At 39.5% G+C, this 20105-nt stretch overlaps 2 protein-coding genes and 1 long non-coding RNA gene across 12 annotated transcripts; all 3 read left to right on the plus strand.

Annotated features, from left to right (window-relative positions):
- The first annotated feature begins 601 nt into the window (after positions 1–601).
- LOC112290560 (uncharacterized) lies at positions 602–7574 on the plus strand. 10 transcript variants are annotated; one of them, XM_090255219.1, is made up of 10 exons: positions 608–835; positions 1264–1576; positions 2352–2618; positions 2912–3248; positions 3704–3841; positions 4085–4873; positions 5091–5296; positions 5419–6432; positions 6713–6806; positions 7125–7574. In XM_090255219.1, exons 3-8 carry the CDS (start codon positions 2389–2391, stop codon positions 6242–6244), a joined length of 2526 nt encoding a protein of 841 aa, XP_090111345.1. In that variant the 5' UTR covers positions 608–835; positions 1264–1576; positions 2352–2388; the 3' UTR covers positions 6245–6432; positions 6713–6806; positions 7125–7574. The 10 variants fall into 10 exon arrangements, with proteins under 10 accessions (XP_090111339.1, XP_090111341.1, XP_090111345.1 ...); XM_090255218.1 differs by having other exon boundaries at positions 610–872; XM_090255217.1 differs by having other exon boundaries at positions 614–1042.
- Positions 7575–8728: 1154 nt separating this feature from the next.
- LOC112290562 (uncharacterized) lies at positions 8729–14118 on the plus strand. Its single transcript, XM_024536949.3, has 17 exons — positions 8729–8945; positions 9482–9707; positions 9890–9982; positions 10142–10416; positions 10557–10627; positions 10825–10954; positions 11132–11204; positions 11388–11480; positions 11615–11703; positions 11878–11918; positions 12066–12100; positions 12262–12408; positions 12670–12776; positions 12912–12959; positions 13185–13284; positions 13545–13637; positions 13780–14118. The coding sequence occupies exons 1-17, from the start codon at positions 8752–8754 to the stop codon at positions 13822–13824; spliced, it is 1860 nt and encodes a 619-aa protein (XP_024392717.1). The 5' UTR covers positions 8729–8751; the 3' UTR covers positions 13825–14118.
- Positions 14119–14822: 704 nt separating this feature from the next.
- On the plus strand, positions 14823–17553 carry LOC149987911 (uncharacterized). The gene is made up of 2 exons (XR_016505981.1): positions 14823–16286; positions 16480–17553. It is a non-coding gene; the product is annotated as an uncharacterized LOC149987911 (long non-coding RNA).
- The last annotated feature ends 2552 nt before the right edge of the window (positions 17554–20105 follow it).

The following is a 20105-nucleotide window of genomic DNA, read 5'->3' on the forward strand; positions in this document are numbered from 1 at the left end:
ACCAGACATGGTAACCTGGGAACATGGGAACATGGGCCCCATCCCCCCACATGCAGTTGTGGAGCCCATCCCTCGATGTGGCCAAGTGTCGAGCAAGCCGGTGGCTACTCAATTTCTTCAATTGGCTTAGTTTTCCCCTGGCACCAAATTCTATTGCCTTACTACTGGTCACACATAATTTGCTTATAACTGCTGACTGTACTGTGTTCTATCTAACCCATGTAAAACTAAGCATGAATGAATGGCTTCGGGGAGGAGGAACTTTTTCACAAGAGGCTGCATACAGCCAAACGCAGGAATTTTACTTTAATAATTAATTTAATATCTGGAGAAGAATTGAGTAAATTTCACATACAAACGGTGAGTGGGTAGCTTTGAGCTTTTTCCGGCCAAACATATTTGTGAAAGTGGTGAAAGAGAATGAAAAAAGTAAAAGCTTAAGGCATATGAACGGTTTCACTTGTGCGAGAGGCGAGGGTGAGGGCGAGGGATGAAGTAATTCATCTACAGGATGATAATCGAGAGGATGAACGTGGTCTCCAGCCGTCTCTCTCTGGTACTCATTCCTCTGCCCAAGCTCCTCCCCCCTGACGAAATGTGCGCACTCTCTTGTGGTGCTGGTTCGTGGTTCTCGGAGCTTCCTCACGAAATTGCTTGGTTGTCGTTCTCGATGTTGTCGTCAGGTTTCTACGCTTGGTCGCAGAGGCTCGCAACAGTAGTGGTGGTTTGGTCCTTTCGCATTACCGAGATCCAGCATCCTACAATTCATCGTGTTATACCCTAATCTGTTGTCACAAATCTAGTGGGAGCCGTATCGTGGAGAGAGGTTTCACAGGTCTGCTTGGAGTTAGCTCAGGCGTGCATTGCAACTGGTAGTGGAGGAAGTAATTACTGAGTGTTTTAGTTGTACATGCCATACAGGATCTTATTTTCTTTTAGATTTTTTCAATTCTCCTTGGTCTCGTGTGTTCAGTTTTTGCACTGTCAAGTACAGATCTAGGCTGTCGTTAGTTAGAACAGAGGAGATTTTGCTCTTTAAACGGTGTGAATTCTCGACTCTGTGTATTTTTTTTTTGAAACTTTGGAAGCTTCAATATTGTGCTGGTCTTCATGCTTCGGTTTCCGTCGTCGGACACAGAACACAAAGCGGTTGTAGTTCTAGTGGTGCATTCTATTCATCTGTGCTTTCGCAAGTGTCGAGGGCGGCGAGACCATCCTGCTACAGGATCTTTCTCATTTAGTTAATGTTTCAATCTACTGCAGGCAGTTGAATAAGAAATAGGAAGCGACTACTGTCGCAGCGTCGGGGGACTCTGATTGATACTGGTCGGATAACCGCAATTCTGTCAAGGGTAGCGATGAACTTCGAGGGGCGAAAGTGTTAAAGAGTTATTTCGGGCCTGGGAGATGCCCGTCAGAAGGAGCTGTACTTGGTTCGTGATGCCAAGGTCTATCTCCTTATCGTGAAATTTAATCGTGGGCTGCGTTCGAAGCCGCCTCAAGAAGGTGGCGTATGTTATTTGTATGTCCTGGGAAGCTTGTCTGAACAACACATAGGCAGGTGCTCCCTCTACAGGTACTTATGAATACAAGCTCACACTATTTGCAAATACTGCATCAGAGCTTCTTCTCTGCAACCATGTTTTGCATAAATACATACGTATGTTTCATCCTTTGGAATTGAAGACTTCCTTTGTGAAATCACGTCGGGCTTGAGAATTTGCAAATGGAGAGGGCGCCGACCTCCAAGTCCTGAACATGAAATCTTTTTTCTGGTCTCTATCGGACCGTTCAAATCAGTTTGCACTCTGGGCAGCTACTGTGCTTAGTTAACGCACGCCCTGGCATAGTTCATTCATTCTATACAAATTTCAGAGTTGTGTACGTTATTCCTCAACGGTAGTGTAGACTATTTTTTGGGAGAGTTGCATTTACTCCTTTTCTTCTGTGAGTAGTGAATATGCTATGTGTGAAGTAGAGTTAGATGTATTCATTAAGCAATTACTGAGACGTGGGCGTTTACTGCTAAGATCTTTAGGAAGTTTGTTGCAAACATGAGGCTGGTGGACCACATTATTTAGCAAGTGTGTTTAACAGCAGTGCAATGCACTTCATGTGAAAAGGGAAGAAGCTGGATCTCCCAGAAGAGTCGTAATGCCAGGAGACTCTTCTCTTTAGACTCATCATACATATTGAAGCAAACGGGATTAATGGAGCTTGATATTGTGATTTTCGCTCTCTTGGAGAATTTGTAATTACTGGCTGGATTTGTCTCTCATGGTGCATTTCATGGAGATGATCCGACAAGGACTCTGAATTTCTGTTAATCTGAATGCGCTGCATCCGTGCAGATCTTGCATATAGACAGGCTATCTTATTAAGGAAGACATGAAGGTCTATTCGCCAGTTCTAGGAGTTGGCGGCTTAGGTGAATATATGGCGGATTCTTTTTTTTCGGAGGACGATTCCAGCTTAGTTTCCGGTAATTGCCACTTTTCGCTGTGTAATGCTGAAGAAACCAGCCTTTCGTTATTCGGAGGTGACAGCGATGATGTCAAAGCAGACTACAACTGGGAGAACTGCTTCGGCAGTTTGGAAGATGTCGACACCTTGCTTAGGTAAGCCGCATCTTCCGAGGTTGATGAACGCGATTTGTATTTTAACGACGTCACTGCTTCAAGTTTCTCTATTGTCATTCTGTTGTATGATATACCATTCACTTCCGGTGTTCATGCTGCCACCTGTAAATATCCTTGCATCGACTAGCAGTGTCTTCGAGATGATGGTAGGTTATGTTTAGTGCGTCTGGTATTGGGGATCCCATCTACTCGACTTTTTTTTTGGTAGTGCTTGTTCTCGTATTTGGTTACAGCTCTGATCCTGATTCTGCATTCGGACGGGTTTCTTCCAGTCCTGCAACTTTGCGGTGGGCTGATTCAGCATCACCTCTCGACCTGCAGTCGGAGAGTGAATTATCTGGTACAAAGTCATCATCGGTCATCGACGCTGAACCAGGTGGGAATGGAAAGGCAGACATCTTTGACTTGAAAATGGATTTCGTTCCTATCAACAATCTTTCTCTACCGTGTGGAGGAAATGGTCACAATGCGACTTTCCATGAAGCTGAATTTCAACCTGCAACTAGTTTTGAGAGCAGTTTGCATAACAGTCATGTCCCAGTTGAACAACAGTCCGATCTGCATTCTGGGGCCCAGGTTAATTCAAGCGATTGCTTAGATGATGAGAAGGTACTAGCTCAACGTACATTCTCACTAACCTCGTCATCTAATGCCTAGTTTTTCGTCAACATGAGGGCTACCATCTGTTGTATCTAAGGGGTTGGAATGCATGAACATAGGAAAGGTTCATTTTATAGTGACTTTTTGCCAGATTGGATGTGTCGGTCAGGTTTCAGATAGTTTTCGGTCTTTGGAGGTCAGTGCCTGGAACTCTTTGAAGTAGCCATGATATCCAGAAGACTGAGGTAGGCCACTTTTATTCTAAGTGTTTCTGGTTGTGCTGCTTAAAGGATTATCAGTGATCTTTTTTGCAGGATGTAGCTTGGCCTCAAACGGATTCTGGACCCGGCCCGAGTCTATTTATAGTTTATGCGCAGATCTGCTGTAGGGTTCTGAATTTGCATGAATAGGTTACTAAAGGATTTTTTTTGTTTTTGTTTTGTTTTTGATTGTCGTTGTTACAGATGATAGAAGTTCTCACCGGAGGCATGCCTACACCTGAAAGTAATGGCAATCTATCGATTGGGATGGATGTTCAAGAAGATGAGCCAGGACCATCTTCCGTCAGCATCTCCGATTCTGACAAGGTCAAAGTGGCTCAGGTGCGTTGACACTGGATGTTCTTGGTGCATTTGTAATAAGTGGAGGGGGATTGCGTTGAGCATGATCTAATGACTGTTAAGGCTTCATATCTTCGATTTATCGAATTACTTTTCTTCCACATGCAGTAGAGTGAGACGTTATCTATTTAAGGTAATATATCTGGGGCGATGTTATCAACTCTCTCCCTCTCGCTCTCTCTCTCGGTTTTCTCTCTGACAGGACAAAGACTTCGGTTGTGTCAGGTCCAGAGGGCGCGACGGCATGCCGTGACTCGCAAAAGGCTTGAAGAAAGAAGCAAGCGGCAGCTCAACTATCGTAAGAGTTTGCATGGTGCAGCTCATGGCGTTACACATGATCTGCAAGTGTTGCATCCGATGCATATGCCGGTACAGGCAGCGCATCTTCATCAATCACCTAATCCTATTATGCATACTTATTCTGTGAACCCTCCGACCTTATTACCTCTGCAGCCAATGCATCGGCCTGTGCCTCCTTACATGCACGTTGGATACAATCCTATGCATGTCATCCCACAGGCTGTACCACCCACTGCTCCTACCCAAGTGCCAGGGCAACGATTGTATATGGGTTACCAACAACCATGTGCTTTCCCACACTCATTGCCACCGCATCAGCAACATCAACTCCGGCCTTCTGGGGAGATTCAAGTTCGTCCGCCACCAAGTACTCCAACCATGACTCCGCGGGAGAAAATTGAAAAACTTAAGTATCTGCAGCAGATGCATGCACGGTTGGCAGTGGAGCAACAGGGGCAACAATTTGCTGCTCAAGGAATTTCTACACCGGATACAATTGGTCTGAGGAATGGGGTTACGCCTATGCCCACTATTCTAGCTGCGAAAGATCTGGATGTAGGTGTAAATCCCAGTGAATCTCAGATGCCAGTGTCGGAAAGTGATTTTGAGCCCTCCCTTTCGGTAGGTCAAACCAGCGTTGATGCCGCATCTGATGACGAAGGTGGCTCATTGGAAGCTGCAGTATTGGATGAACTCCAAAGTACTATTAAGACGGTATGAGCTCTAGGCTTATTAGTTGAGGAAGGTTGTTCATAATTTCGTAGCACAACTGATTCTCAAGTTTTCTTCATATTCTAGGACTGAGTGTATGTGCTTGTTGTTTAGTTTCACTTGTTTCAAAAAGTATTCTAGTGAAGTATTTTACAGTACTAGACTGACCAGACATGGATATTAACTAACTTCAATTTTTTTGTTTTTTTATTTATTTTAGCAGTTGGAACTTGGAACTAGAATGTGCATAAGGGATGCTTTGTATCGATTAGCAAGGAGTGCTATGAAGAGGCAAGCTTCAAGTGGACGACCAGCTGGGGATGACGGTGCCAAATGTCCTCAAATCTCTCAGGAGACTGATGCCACATCAACTGGACTTGAATCTTCTACTAACAGCGATCCTTCATCATCAAGCAGGGTTTCTAGGTTTGAATCGTCGCACATGATTCATTTATGTTAATGCATAGATTATGTACTGCATTGCTGATTGTTTTAGGCAGGCATTAGAACTTCTCACTTTCTGATCTGACGTAATCTCTTGTTTACAGAATGGATATGTCTGTGGTGGAAACACACACAAATCCTATTGATCGCACCATCGCACACTTGCTATTTCATAAAATGCATCCGCAACCGAATCCCACTCAAGTGGCACCTAGTGGTGGTAGCAACCGTGTCGGCTCCCAACAGACTAAACTTGCTGGACAAGTGAATGGTCATATTACCTGGAACCAGGGAAGTGCGTTACAAGGCAACCGGGCTGCACAACAAGCTCCTATGAACCCAGCTGGAGGGATTCGTCAGAGCACTGTTCCTAGCGTTGACGTGGTTTCAGTACCTTCGCTTCCGCCTTCTAAGGTTCTCATGGTATCTACACCTGTTTCAAGACCGCAGGACGGTTCAGTTCTAAGGACAATTGGATCTACTGAACAACAAAATGGCATGGCATTAGCAGGTGGTAAGGAAAGTGCATTGAGTGGGCACTTGCAGGGCAATGTGGCTGGAGCTAGTGGTATGAGTGGTGATCTTACTGCACCAATTGGGTCACAGTTGCGAAATGGAACAGATGGTGAATTACGAGCTGGATCAGCTCAAAATGCGGCAGGCTCATCACAAACGGAACTTTGCAAGATGAAAAATGGAATTCAGAGGGAGCGGCTGCAACATGCTGCATGTTTAAAAGAGCTTACTGAAGTCCTTGCTGAAGATCTGGATGTTGGATCCGCTCCTCTACTTGGAGAAGAAAGTGAGCTGGCTCAGTCTGGACCACCAGTGTCTACATCTAGCGGCACTGATGAATGTCAAGCTGGTGGTTTCTCAAATCTTGCCAAAAGCCTTGAAAACGAAGAGATGCCAATGGATGAGACGATTTGAAGAAAGTTCATACTGAGGCGCAGTAAACAAAAAATGAATAAAATTTTGAGGTTAGGTGATGCGGCTATTACACATTTAGGGATAGTGAATGTATGGGCGAGAGGGTCTACCACGCATGCGGAGCAGAATTTCTGGAATGAATCACAGCATTCGCCGGCCTTTCGCAACAATACTTGCTCGTTTTTCAGGTGACGTTTTACTTTTTACCTGTCCACACAACGCACTCCGTCTACAAAGTTCCGAGCGCCATTTTTATTTCCATATCTTGACTAATTTTTTCAGCACGTGATATCCAGCTATGAGCATATCTCGAAAAATAAGTGGACTGAACATAAATTGACACGTATATCTGGAAAATGTGATACGTGCCTAAAAGGTTTTAGTGACGTTCAGTTCTGGACTATGCCAAAATACTCAAGCTATTGCTGATCACCAATCAAATTAGGTTTTATTTTTTTGATTTTGCAGATTCAAGTCATTGGGAGCTGTATCGTGTTATTGTATAACCTTGGTGGCGTGGTTCAAGTTTGGTGAACAGTGTGTTCAGGAAGAGGAATGCCAGGTTAATGACGCTGGATCTCATAGTTGTCTATATGTGAAATAGGAATTAGTGACCCCTGAGTTTTAGGTACCACTTCACAATATTTGCAGGGTATCTGGAAGATGAGTGTTGAATTATTGCGGCGATCTTCATGTATACTGAATTTTGGTTTTTCAGGGTTTTGACGCCATAGTTAGTGGTAGGCAGTTGTGACAATTTGATTGATGAATTTCAACGAAACTTCATGTTGATCTGTACCGAATTGCTAGTTCTGAGTCATCGGTTTGTGTATACTATGGCAGCGTTATACTAAACAGAGTTTTCTAATTTTATTTGCAGAATTTTATGCGACTTACGTTTGCCATGTTTCTAAGATCTCCTCTTTGGTTTGATTTTTGCGTGAGCGGATTTGTCAATGCTCAACTCTTGAAGATGAAAGGGAGGATCTTCATGAGTTTCAATCCTGAACTTCGGTTCCCTTCTGGCAATTCCGATAGTGCACAAACTATTTGACTAAAAATATAAAGGTATATCATAACCTTTATACAAGGATTCGATCATAAACTAAACGCAATTTCAATTTTCAGAACAAGGTGTATTCCAGTATTCAAAACAATCTGCTGTATAATGGTCAGATTGTTATTCGTGACAAAGATTGTCCAAAAGAAGAAAATACAGAAATTTCTGATTCAATTTAACAAAGACAAGATTTTTTTGAGGAATGGGGACTAGTCCCTATCATTATTGTAAACAAGTTTTCAAATACGAGATGATGATGTTTAACAATGAGTAATGATTTCGTAATTCAAACAGATTTTTTTAAAAAACAATGCAACATCACATTTTACAAAAACATCTGTCGTTCTGTAAATTAAAAATAGTGAATCTGCACATCGTTTCTATTCCACTTCTTCTCTATTTACTAATCATCTATTTTAATTCACCAATCAAGCTATGTACGAGTAAATCATAAAAATCACTTTTGAAACCTATTTTTGGATGTTGGTTCTCACAAAATTGTAGCAATTGTTATTTGCATGTGTCACGTGTAAAATTGGAAAAATAGTGAAACATGAGATCCTTGAAGTACACTTCGAACAAACAATTGCATTAGTGTCTTAATTAACTTTGAAAACTATTTATCACAAGAACGTAATGTTGGAGAAATGCAATGCGAACTGAAGAAGACTGAACAAAGATGTAAAAGGTCAGAATGACAACCACTAGTAAAGGTACCAATGACAACCACTAGTAAAGGTACCAATGACAACCACTAGTTGGCAACAAATTATAACTCTAATAAAGGTTAATAAATTTATTTAATCTAAAGAAAAAAATTTGTGCCACTCTGGCAAAAATGAAAATAAAAACCCAAAATTTAGAAGAAAAAAAAAACATAAATCAGCTAAAATAATTTATATAATTATCTTAAAATTTCAAGTAACGACATGTAATTTAAAAAAAAAAAAAAAATCAACATACGAAAAGAAAGAACAGTCACAATAAACATAAAAAGAGGTGTTAGTATTTTTTCATGTAAATTATCCACTCGTGTTGCACAGAATCCAACGAAGAAGCACCACATCCAGAGCCCAAGGTCGAATGAGGACAGTGGAACAGCACTCTGGAAGAGTCCAATTCCACACCAAAACCGTCGCATAGATGACGAAGCAGACGACAGTTCCGTATTTAGAACAAGGTGCAAAAGGAGTTTCGTTCGGGTGGAAGCTTACGGAGGAGCTTCTCGTAAAGCTAAGCGAGTCAGAGCCAGAGCCACTTGGCGACGCCGCGGTGGTACATGTGGGTGATGCTCTCCTCGGATTGCTTCGTTTCGCTTCGATCCCGTCTTATGGTTTTGTGGACGATGAAGGACGTCACAGCCCGCGTTTCGGTACCTTTGATAACGTCCCCCCCCCCACCACACTGTGGTACTGGATTTGGGTTTTAAGCCCACAGTCCGTAAGGGATGTTTCGGTCCCAGCCCATCGCCAAACTCGTATGTCTGCATTTAAGGGGAGCTGCGCGAACATTCGGACACGAAGCGCCTGAGGCATCGACTGGGACTTTATCTAAGATTGGAATCGGAGAGGAGGTTACGCGACCGCGCAGCATGAAGACGTCCGACGTGCTCGTGAAGGCGCTGGAGAATGAGAATATTGAGTGAGTGAGAAGGGTGTGGGTTGATTGTGTTTGGGACTCTTGGGATTTTTTTTTTTTTCCCCCCTTCGTGATTTCTTGGGTCCGTCTCGATTTGATCTCTCCCAAATTTGTTTCTTAGTTTGGTATTTGTTTGTTGAAATGGGCTGCATGAAGTCGCTTTTGGAGGAGCGATGGTTTTTAATAATGTGCTGGGAATTGTCTGTGAGTAGTTAATTTTTACTCCATCCTTTGTAGTTGAAAAATCAACTCGTGCTTGGGTCACTCTAATCTTTGGGTAAAAGTTTGCTTTACTGGGAAGCGTAGTGTAGCACAGTCTATCAAGTGTGAATCAGTGAGGGGAGGGACATGCCCAAGCAGCAGTCAATGGCTTGCATCGCATTTAGTCTTGGCAGGAGTACGAAGAAGCTCACCTTCAGAAAGGGCCGATTGTATTTAATCTGCTATGCGATCATGTTAATTTGCAGGTTTCCTTGATTATATGGACTACACGGTAGTTGAGATTGATCGATCATTACGTCTTTTCGTGATGTGCGTAGGTACATATTTGGAATACCAGGAGAGGAGAATCTGGATTTTCTTGACTCGTTGCGAGGTTCGAGTATAAAGCTGGTGGTGACGCGCCATGAGCAGGCTGCAGGATTCATGGCTGCCACAGTGGGCCGCCTCACTGGAAAGGCTGGCTGTTGCTTGTCTACTCTTGGCCCAGGTGCTACCAATTTTGCTACAGCAGCTGCATATGCTCAGCTAGCTGGGTTCCCCATGGTGATCATCAAAATTCTCTTCTGAGCTTCACTGCATTATTTAATACTTAGGCTAACGATTTATACCTTATCTTTGAAAGAGCTGACATTCTCAGATGCTGGAGACGTGGCAATTGCGGCCTTTGTAAATGAGGTTTTGTGATTTGGGATTAATCGTTTAAGGTTGTTCGGAATCGCAACCAGATGATGATCACTGGGCAGAAGCCGATTCGGAAGAGTAAGCAGGGCTCCTTTCAGATTGTGGACATTGTGGAATGCATGCGTCCGATGACGAAGGTAAGTTATGAACCATGTATGCACAAGAAGCATCTAGTAGTGGAATTGAGAATTTTATCATGGGATTTGATATAGTCCTCCAAACCTTGAAGTGGATGTAATCGTCAACGTAGTGTGCAGTCTCGGTGCGGGGCAATAACAGTGATCATTTGCAAACAGTTTGCTAAACAAATCGTGGACGGAGACTTGGTGCCTTCATTAGTGAGGGAGGCTGTTCGAGTCGCAGAAGAAGAGCGACCTGGCGCTGTGCACTTGGAGTTACCTGAAGATATTGCAGGAACAGACACGGATGCACATCCATTTCCTGTTTATCCAGTCAGACGGCCGATTGCTGAAGATAAAGCAATCAACAAAGCCATTGAAATGATCCACAATGCTTCCCATCCTCTCCTCTTGATTGGAGCAGGTGCTAATCGCAAATTAACACAGAAAATGTAAGTGAAATCGTATCCAGTTCAGTTCTACTTGTACTTTTAGTATTTCTTTTGTAAAAGGTGAATGTTGACTGTGATATTTGTAGCAACATTATGTGTGAGTTTTAATTCCCGAACCGGCTCCGTGATGGATCTTGCAGGCTTAGGGAGTTTGTAGATCAGGTGCACATACCTTTTGTGACGACTCAAATGGGCAAGGGTGTTGTGTCTGGTATGATTTGAACCATGCGTAACATTTTTCATTGAGTTTGTATCATAGATTGCGAAATTTTGTGTCGTGCCCAGTTGTTTTATATTCAAATAGTTTATTCTTGAAGCATAAAACAAACACAGCAGAATATTAATAATTATTTAAAAAAGTGCAGAATTTCGTATGGCATCTGACTTGGCTTGAGTCGGTTTCTTCAGATGACCACCCGTTGTATTTAGGGTGCTGTGCACTATCAGCGAAGGACTATGTGCACGTGTGCATTGAGAAAGCTGATTTGATTATCAATGTTGGCCATGACGTGGTTGAGAAGCCTCCTTTCTTGATGAAGTATGAGCCTCACCTTTCAATTTTCGCAATCGACTAGTTGAGGAGTAGCGATGATTTTACCAATTAATACTGAAATATTGAGTGACTGAATGAACTCTGCTTGACGATCCCTTGACGGCCTATAATAGTTCTTGTGCCTTGATATACTGATTGAGTTATGGGGGTTTCGTGCTTCAGATTTGGTGAACCTCCTCTAGTTATCCACGTCAATTTCTACAGCGCAAAAGTGGACAACGTCTACTTTCCGCAGGTTTGATGACATGGCCCTCTTCAGTACATAAATTTAGAATCTTCTCAAAAATAATGAACGTATAGCTGTATCTTTTCGAACTACGTTGTTGTTGAGAAGTTTCTAATGTTTTAAGAGAATGCATAGTGCTGTTCCAGTGTTCTAAATCCCTGGATATTAAACTTTGTGATTCTTGCTCCTCAGTTGGAAGTGGTGGGCGACATAGCGAATACAATCTGGAAATTCAAGGAGCGCCTGAAGAATCAACCTTGTTGGGACACTTCTTTCATGTTGGATGTACTGCTGACTTAGCCCTGCGCCTCTTTCACTTTTAACTGATGATGTTTTATTTAAGAAAATATAGCAGCCTTTTTATAGTCAATCTTACGCCTCTGAGACTGAAGCTGAGGGTGCGGTTGTGGGAATGGCAGGTGAAAAAAGAATTCGAGGCACACATGTTGAAGGGTGTTGATGACCCTCGTTTCCCACTTGTACCGCAGCGAGTAGTGGCAGATTTGCGGTATGTATATAGGAGAAAATTTCGAAATGTTTTTTCTTGGGTTCATTTTTTTGAGTTAGCAGAAAGTTCTCCATTTAGTCTCGAAGGTACGTATTTGGGCTTTCCTACTGGCAGTTAACGATAATGAGACGAACGGTCACATTTGCGAAATATGATGACGTCCTTTTGCTGCAGAAAACAAGTCCCTCATGATGGCATCGTGTGCTTGGACAATGGTGGGTGAACGGATGTGGTTCAAACGTTAACTTGGATTCTTTAAAATCTTCTCAGTTTATTGATGTGCTTCTCTTAAAACACCTCATGTATCTGTGAGGTTTCTAAACCAAGAGTTATTGACGATTTCAATCTTCAACTTGTGATAGGTATGTACAAGATCTGGTTTGCTCGGTGTTATAAGGTAGTTATTATCTCTGGTTCATACTTTTTTATAACTTCAGCGCTTGTGCTAGTCTTGTTGATGTCAATCGGTTCTGGTATATATCTGATTATTGCAACTAGCTCAATAGAGAAAAGTGATACGAATCGTGGAAATTGCGGATGGCATCTGTGTGAGTGCAGGCATATGAGCGGAATACGTTGCTTTTAGACAACGCTCTTGCAAGTATGGGTGCTGGACTTCCATCAGCAATGGCAGCGGCGATCCTTCACCCAGAGAAGAAGATTGTTGCTGTTTGTGGTGACGGTGGATTCATGATGAATTCACAAGTAAGTTGATGCTGTTCGCGTCATGGTTGATTTCAAATGATATGGAACACTGCAGTGCTTACTGTCACCTAGTCCACATCAACATGCTTTCTTTTAGTGTGTCTCTCAGGTTATAAGCTGTTTGTTCCTAAGATGTTTTTATAATCACCAATCTTGTGCTTTGACAATGGAATAGATGAACTAGGTGCTTCAAGATACTTGGTAGCTCATACAGGATTCAGACGAGCCTTGTGAAGTCTGACATAGCCTTGTCTTTTGTAGGAGCTGGAAACATGCGTTCGATTGAAACTGAATTTGACAGTCTTGATCCTAAACGACAATGCTTACGGCATGATTAAGTGGAAGCAAAACCTCGTCGGATTTGAGAAGTGCGTCAGCATCAATCTTTGCAGAGAGTCACCAATTCCTGCTTGTATTGTTGAAACGTTTCGAATGAACAGTAGTACTAAGCACCAAAAGGTTCAGGGCCTGTCTCTTGTTCTCACTTTGTGCGGTATGTGCAGGTTTGGTTTGAACCTCGGAAATCCAGATTTTGTCGCATACGCAAACAGGTGAGTGATTATTGAACACACCCAGTCAAACACACGATAATGCTGGTGCAAGCATGGAATCTATCCGTATGGTTTTGCAGCTGTGTGAAGTCGGTGTTTCTTACCCACATGATTCGTAAAATTTTTATCTGTTCAGAAAGCCTCTTTTTATGTGATTGAGGAGTTGCATGAATGGGAAACAATCATTTATTCAGATTGTCATTGCTCACTTTTGGACTCTGACAGCTATGGCGCAAAGGGATACCGAGTGACAAGTGCTGACGAGTATTCCAAAATACTACATGAGTGCTTGCATGGCAACCACGAGGGTGTGAAAGTTGTTGAGGTAATTGTTGCATATCTTGCCTATTAGCCAGCTTAGAGGAATATTTTCTCAAATACGATGTTTGATTTTTCAGCTTTCAACCTGAAACTGATAAAACTTTGTTTGTTCAAAGAAGGTAGACAGGGTTGCATCTGAAGGTGTTTCTGCTTGCATTAACAGGATTTTTGTATTGCTTCTTACCGTAGTTCATGGGTTGAGATGTGGAATCAAGACACTCGTTTAAAAGTATTTCATAATTTTAAAATCATGAATCGGTGCAGGTGCCTGTGGACTACACATGGGCAAATGAAATACTAGACCATGAGTTGCCCAAGTTGATCCAGAAACGTAAATCGCAAGAAGCTTCTCAAACGGTCAGCTCCGAAACTGTGCCTTAAATATGCTTCCAAGTGGGGTTTTTATGTTTAAAATTTATTTTATGTATTGCTTTGTTTTAGAATATGGTTCACGGTTTCAGTGATCCCCATAATCTCACGACAATTTTGACTTGAACAGGGGATTTCAAAGGCTCTTGCAAGCGCATCTCCCAATGCTGTCTGAATGATGTGGGCTGTGGCTCAGTTGAAGATATTTTAGCGTTTAGGATTCGGTGGTTTCAGATGCATTCAGAAGCAGGTGCTAGAAATGGTGTTTGAATAAGAGAAACAATTAGTTGTACTATATAGTGAGTTCTCATACATCAGTTGTAATGATCGATAGACTTGAGGATTATTATACTTTGTTCATATAGATCGCCGACGACTCCTCGGGTTGAAGAGAACGTTGTGTGTCCTCGAACACAAACAAAAACTCTATTAGTTTATAAACCATAAGATGATTTTATCTTCCCTAGAATTTTTTAAAAGAATTATTAAGATGTTTGTAAATTTTTTCGAAATCTCTTGTTTAACCAATTATTAAGAACACATACCAAAAACATCAACTTTTATAATTCAATCTTTTGACACTTGTGAGTAGAATCGTGTAGTAAGTATTTAATAATGTTAACTTTTTCTTATTACCATTGTGTCTAGAATCAAGACATTTAAAGTCATTTCCTCCTTCAATTCTTTAAAAATGAAACACGAATGCTGAATTGTAAATATTAATGTCTATGCTTTTATTATTAATATTAAGATTTATGCTTATCTTATCTTATCAAATAATCTTTTTCATATAAATATTTTATAATGTTAATCTAATTTTTTTAAAACAAAAATCTTATTACCAACTTTTTTTATATAATAAAAAAAAGCTTAGACATGGTGCATTTCGATATAATAAAATTCTAATTCTATTATGATTAATGACAACTTGAAAAAAATTACTCGATTTTTTTAATTATTTATTATTTCTTTTTGTAATTACTTGTTACACATTTTCAAATAAACTTCTACTATCTGGTAGTAATTATGCTTGGCTTATTTATGTGTGTAGCACGAATCATTGTAAATATTATCTATCACAACAAACTCAAGAATTAGATCAATGAAAAAATTGGAACACACCTTGCAAGACACAATTTTTGTCACAATCTTCATTTTGTATCCTTCAAAAAAAACTAAATCCATGTTCTTGCTATGATAGGAAAGTTTTCCAGCCACCCATTCTCTCCCCCCCTGGTGCCCCTTAATCAGCCTGTTCACCTCCATATATGATTCACAGCAGGCCCATCTGATCCATGGCTTGGACGATGATACCCGGAACTAGACTTGACACCGCAATTCAGTTCCCCTCATGAAAAAGGATAGTCATAGCCACCGACTTCTAACCACTATCCATAATCTTGTATTTAAAATGCAACATCAACTCCTCACTGGCAATGAAACTCTACAACCTGTAGTGCAGATGTGATTCCACCACACAACATGTGTTCACTGAAAGTGTGATTCGTTCCAAGTACTAGTTGCAATTGAGTTGTGAGGATCCCCCCACATGTTTCACGCAGAGGCCACTCCAGTGTAGTCTAGATTTGAAGTCGGAGAATCTGAGAGGGTGCCTGGTGAAACCGTTGTCGAACCCTGGAAACGATTGATCACATGTCGACGATGTGAATACTTCACGGAGTGTTTAGGGTTTGAGACCCTCGGGGTGCCGAACTCACCACCGTCAATTGTCCCGGTAGGTGTTCATGTCAGTGTGTCTGAGTGTGTCGATGTCAGGTATCTCTGTCTACCTGACACACTGCACATGAGTTTTCGTAGCGGTACACACAAGCCTCTCCATGATAGCAATTATTACATTTTGGTTGACGCGTTCCGCAAGTCCTAGTTGACTGTTGCACTGTCAAGGACGCTGTTGCCACCACACTGAGGCTGGAACACAATAATTTGTGATCTGATCGATTGATCAGTAATTTCTGCATTCCAGGGCCTCGTGTTATCGAATTGGTACTCGATTCAGCCTTCCATAGGGGACTGCAAGAGCGAAACAGTGTAGGCGAAAATTTCAGTACATGTGGTTTTTACCCACAAGAACAGATGCGTGATGGAGGATTAGAATAGATTGGAGTTCATGTGGATGTGCATCAACAGGGGGCGTTTTTAATCGTTTCCCACATGGGTTTAGACATTAACCGCTGCTGTGTATAAGTTGTCATTGCAATCCTGCAGCTCTGGTTACCGCCTTGGACGCGCTTCAGTAGATTGCAAGATCAGGATCATGTAATTATCATGTAACTTTGCAAGTCCCAATCAAGACATTTTAGACCTGGGACCATTGAAAGCCAGTGGGTGGTCGTACTTTGAGCATGAGTAAGACCAGCACAGCTTTCCGTTCCTGCACCTGTCAGCATTCGGCGGTTTCCATCCTTCTTTGTGCAACCCAAGGGCAATGATCTTTGCATTTTTCACACTTTTCCTTGTGCGCGGAGGTTCAACATTCAGTCAATGATGGTGACTGGTTTGAACTCACGCCTCCGCCTTACTTAGACGGCCTGGCAGTCCTCGACTCAAGACGCTCAAGATGCCATTCGCAGTGAAGCATCAAACAAATCCACGCAATGGGCGGCTTCTACACAAAAGGTTAAGAAGTGTAACGATCAGATGCTCTTCAATCCTCGGTACTGTAAAGGATTGCGCTTAAGTCGTTTCTCGTATTTTGGGAAGTTTGAAGCTGCTGAGTACCTGGTGTCTGCAATCGAGCGTAGCCACAATGCAGTCAAGGATTGAAAAATTTGTAGAATCTTACACGGGTTTGATCCCCTTGCTCGTGAAGGTGGTGATCTGAGGAGAGAGCAGGGTTTGAGAAACTAGGTGTGGATCGCAGTTCCAAGAGAGGATGGCGAGGCCTTCTGGCAACCAACTTTGGGTTCGGTTCGGCCTCTATGCGGAGGCGGCGGTGGAGAGTTCGGCACCCAAAGGTTCACAAACTACCAACACAACGAAACTACTCCCGAAACACTCCGTAAGATATTCACATCGTCAACATGAACGCTCATGGCAGTCGGACATCCGATCTATCGTTTCCAGAGTTTGACAGAGGTTTTACAAGGCTCCCTCTCCGCTTCTCTGGCTTCAATCTAGACCGCTTGTGAGGCCTCTGAGTATAATGGATAGTGGTTAGAGATCGGAGTCTAGGGGCTTCCCTCTGCTTCAGGGGTATCGAAGAGCTAGGTTGATGCACATCACAGATATGGCCGTCAAAGCCATGGATCAGATCGGCCGGCAATGAATCACACTTGGGGTGGACAGCCTATTGTAATATAGAATCTGTGTTGCTTGAAAATATGAAGAACCAGATTAACTCCGAAAGCATGAGTCCTACTGCATTTACTAATCGTGCCGCAGTGGTCGGCCGACAGTTGTATGGAATTCGTGTCAACAATCACTACGCCTAGCAATTTGCACGCGATACTGGTCCTACCACTAAGCTGACTCATTCCGAGATGAATTGCGGATATATACTTAGCCTCAGATGGTTGTCACTCGTCAGTCTACCAATGCAGATACGTAAAGAATCCTAGTTTGAGAGTGGGTATGAGTGCAGGCTTCGGCAGGCTTATCACTGATCTGGAACAACACATAGAAACCTCTAAACCTCTGATAGGTTTCATGTTGTAGACGACACTTCATGTAGATCCATTTCGAAGAGTTGCTGAACCAGAGTTTTCACAAGCCGTATGAGGTCTTGCTTTTTCCGATTTTGTTTAGCCCATCCATACTTGGTGTTCTGTTTATCTACTTATTTGTTTATTTAGAGAGTTGTTAACTCAAAATCCCAATTTGATATTGCTACACCCTTAGTGAACTCCTAGTAGATAATTAATTCATAATATAATATGTTTCTTTCTTTTGAGCATTATTATTATTATTATTATTATTTTAATTGGTTTTACTAAAGGATGGTGGTTTAAAAAGATAGTGAATACTTTATGATAAAACAAGTTACAAGTTGTTTGTTTGTTTATTTTTGTTTTTTTTAATTTTAAAAGCAAATATTTGCCTCAAATGTTCTTTAATTCAAAAATATATTTTTTTATTTGAATTTAAATTTAAAAAATATAGATTTTGGATTCCAAATATATATATATATATATATATATATATATATATGGATTAATATCAAATTTAAATATTGACTTGTCAAACATGCCCTAAGTGTAGAATTACACTTCCTAATCAATTTAAATCATACAGAGGTTCTATGGGATCTGACAATATTAATTGGAGATGTATCATTAATAATTCTTTTTGTTTATTTATTTAAAAAAATTCCATCATAATAAATACCATCATTTTTAGATAAGTCTTGAGTTTATTTTTGTATCATATTATATCATGTTGTTTTGTAAGAAGATGCATGTGACTGCTCATGAAAAATATTACTTTTACTTCTAAGAAACAAAAAGTTATATTTTTATTTTTGAATTAATATTTATCTTGTTTATTTATTTTATTTAATCAATAAAAAAAATATTAATATTATTATCATATATTATATTTTTCTACTTAATATAGATAGAATAAAGTATACTTATTTGGTAGTAATAATTTTTTTCCTGAATATGTTACAGACATATATATCAAATCAACTATGGACTTTTGTTTCTATGGATTTTATCATAGAACTTCTAATTTTACGTTTTATAACTCTATATTTGTGATAATAGATTACTTCACAAAGATAGTATATTTTATATTATGTACAAAATCTATTATAGATAAAAAAAAACTTTTTTTTTTTTAATATTTACTCCTATTATAGATTGCCAATGGATATTATATCAAATGAGAGTACCAAATTTGAATTGAGATTTTGGAGAATTCTTTTCAAGATATTGAAGGAAACATAAAACTATATTTAATTTTCTATTCTTAAATTGATGAAAAAATAAAGTAGGTTAATAAAGTTATAGAACATTATTTGAGATGTATCATCAATTACTATCAAGATGATTGAATAACTCTTTTGCTATTAGGAGAATTTTTCTATAATAATATAATATATATTTTTACTCAATAAATATCTTTTTATACTAATTATGGTTATTATTTATAATTTGATACTTTTGACTTTTCAAAAGTTTATAATCTTTTGGTAGAAGATTTGAAAATTTATTTCTTAGAGCTACATGCAACAATAAAGGCACAATTACAAGAAATTCAAGTATATCAAAAGATCAATATAGATGCCTATTACAAGAAACAACTTCAATTCCATGTTAGCAAAAATATATAATTACTTTATTATAATATTAAGTCTATTAGCTTTTGTGATAAGTTAGATTACCATAGACTTAAATTATTTTTTATTCATAAATAATTCAATTCAATTGCATATCAATAATACTTACCAAAGTCTATAAAGATCCATTATATATTCTATATATCTCTTTTGAAGCATATAAGAGAGTAAATATATCAAATAATAGATAGATATTACTTCTTTTAATAAAAGTAGATAATAATCAAGAAATTTAAATAAAAGAGGTTTTAAATTCAAGGCATCACCAAAATAGGTTGAAATATCTTATGCATTATTGGAAATATAATATTAGTGAACATACATGGGAGTCATCTAAAAATCTTGTAAACATAGCAAAGAAAAACAATGCTTTTCATAAATATGTATTGAAACTAAAATAAAGAGTTAAGCAATTCTTTACTATAAAACAAATAAGATTTAATAAATATTACATTCTATCTTCTATCTTTGTTTGTCATTTCTTTATATTTATAGAAATATAGAGATAGAAAATCAATAACTAATAAATTTAAATTAAGAGCTATTTTTTGCTAAATTATAGGATGATGCATTGAGATTGTCATATTATTTAAAACAATGTAATAGAGATAAAGATCTTCAAGAATAACATGCTCTTTCTTAAATAGATGGCAAAATATAATATATTTAATATCATGACCTTAGAAGAGACTTTGAATTTTTGATAATATTATTCAAATTATAAACCATTGTTAATGGTATTTCAAATTTTTAATTTGAAAGAAATTATAAAGACCCCAATAATGATTAAATAACAAGATAATTTTCTTGTCCTAATCTAAGACACAATTAATGGCTAAGAGGATCTCACAATTACTTTTGAAGGAAACAAAGATCAATATATGTAGCAAATACAATTTTTTATATCTTGGACTTTGTCAATACATGATTATTGCTCTTTATAGAAATTGTTCCTAGAAATGGAGGTAATATCATGGACATACATATTTATCTAAATTAGAAGAGTTAGATAGAAGTAGGTAGAAATATATATTAATAATATCTTATAAATAAGCTCCTTAGAAGCTTTATAAATTCAAATTTTATTTTATACATGTTTTTAGGTAATTAGTAGATTGAAGACATGGCTGACAAGTTGGCCATGTGTCACACATATT

Source organism: Physcomitrium patens, chromosome 13, assembly GCF_059467195.1.
Source record: "Physcomitrium patens ecotype Gransden chromosome 13, ASM5946719v1, whole genome shotgun sequence".
NCBI lineage: Eukaryota > Viridiplantae > Streptophyta > Bryopsida > Funariales > Funariaceae > Physcomitrium > Physcomitrium patens.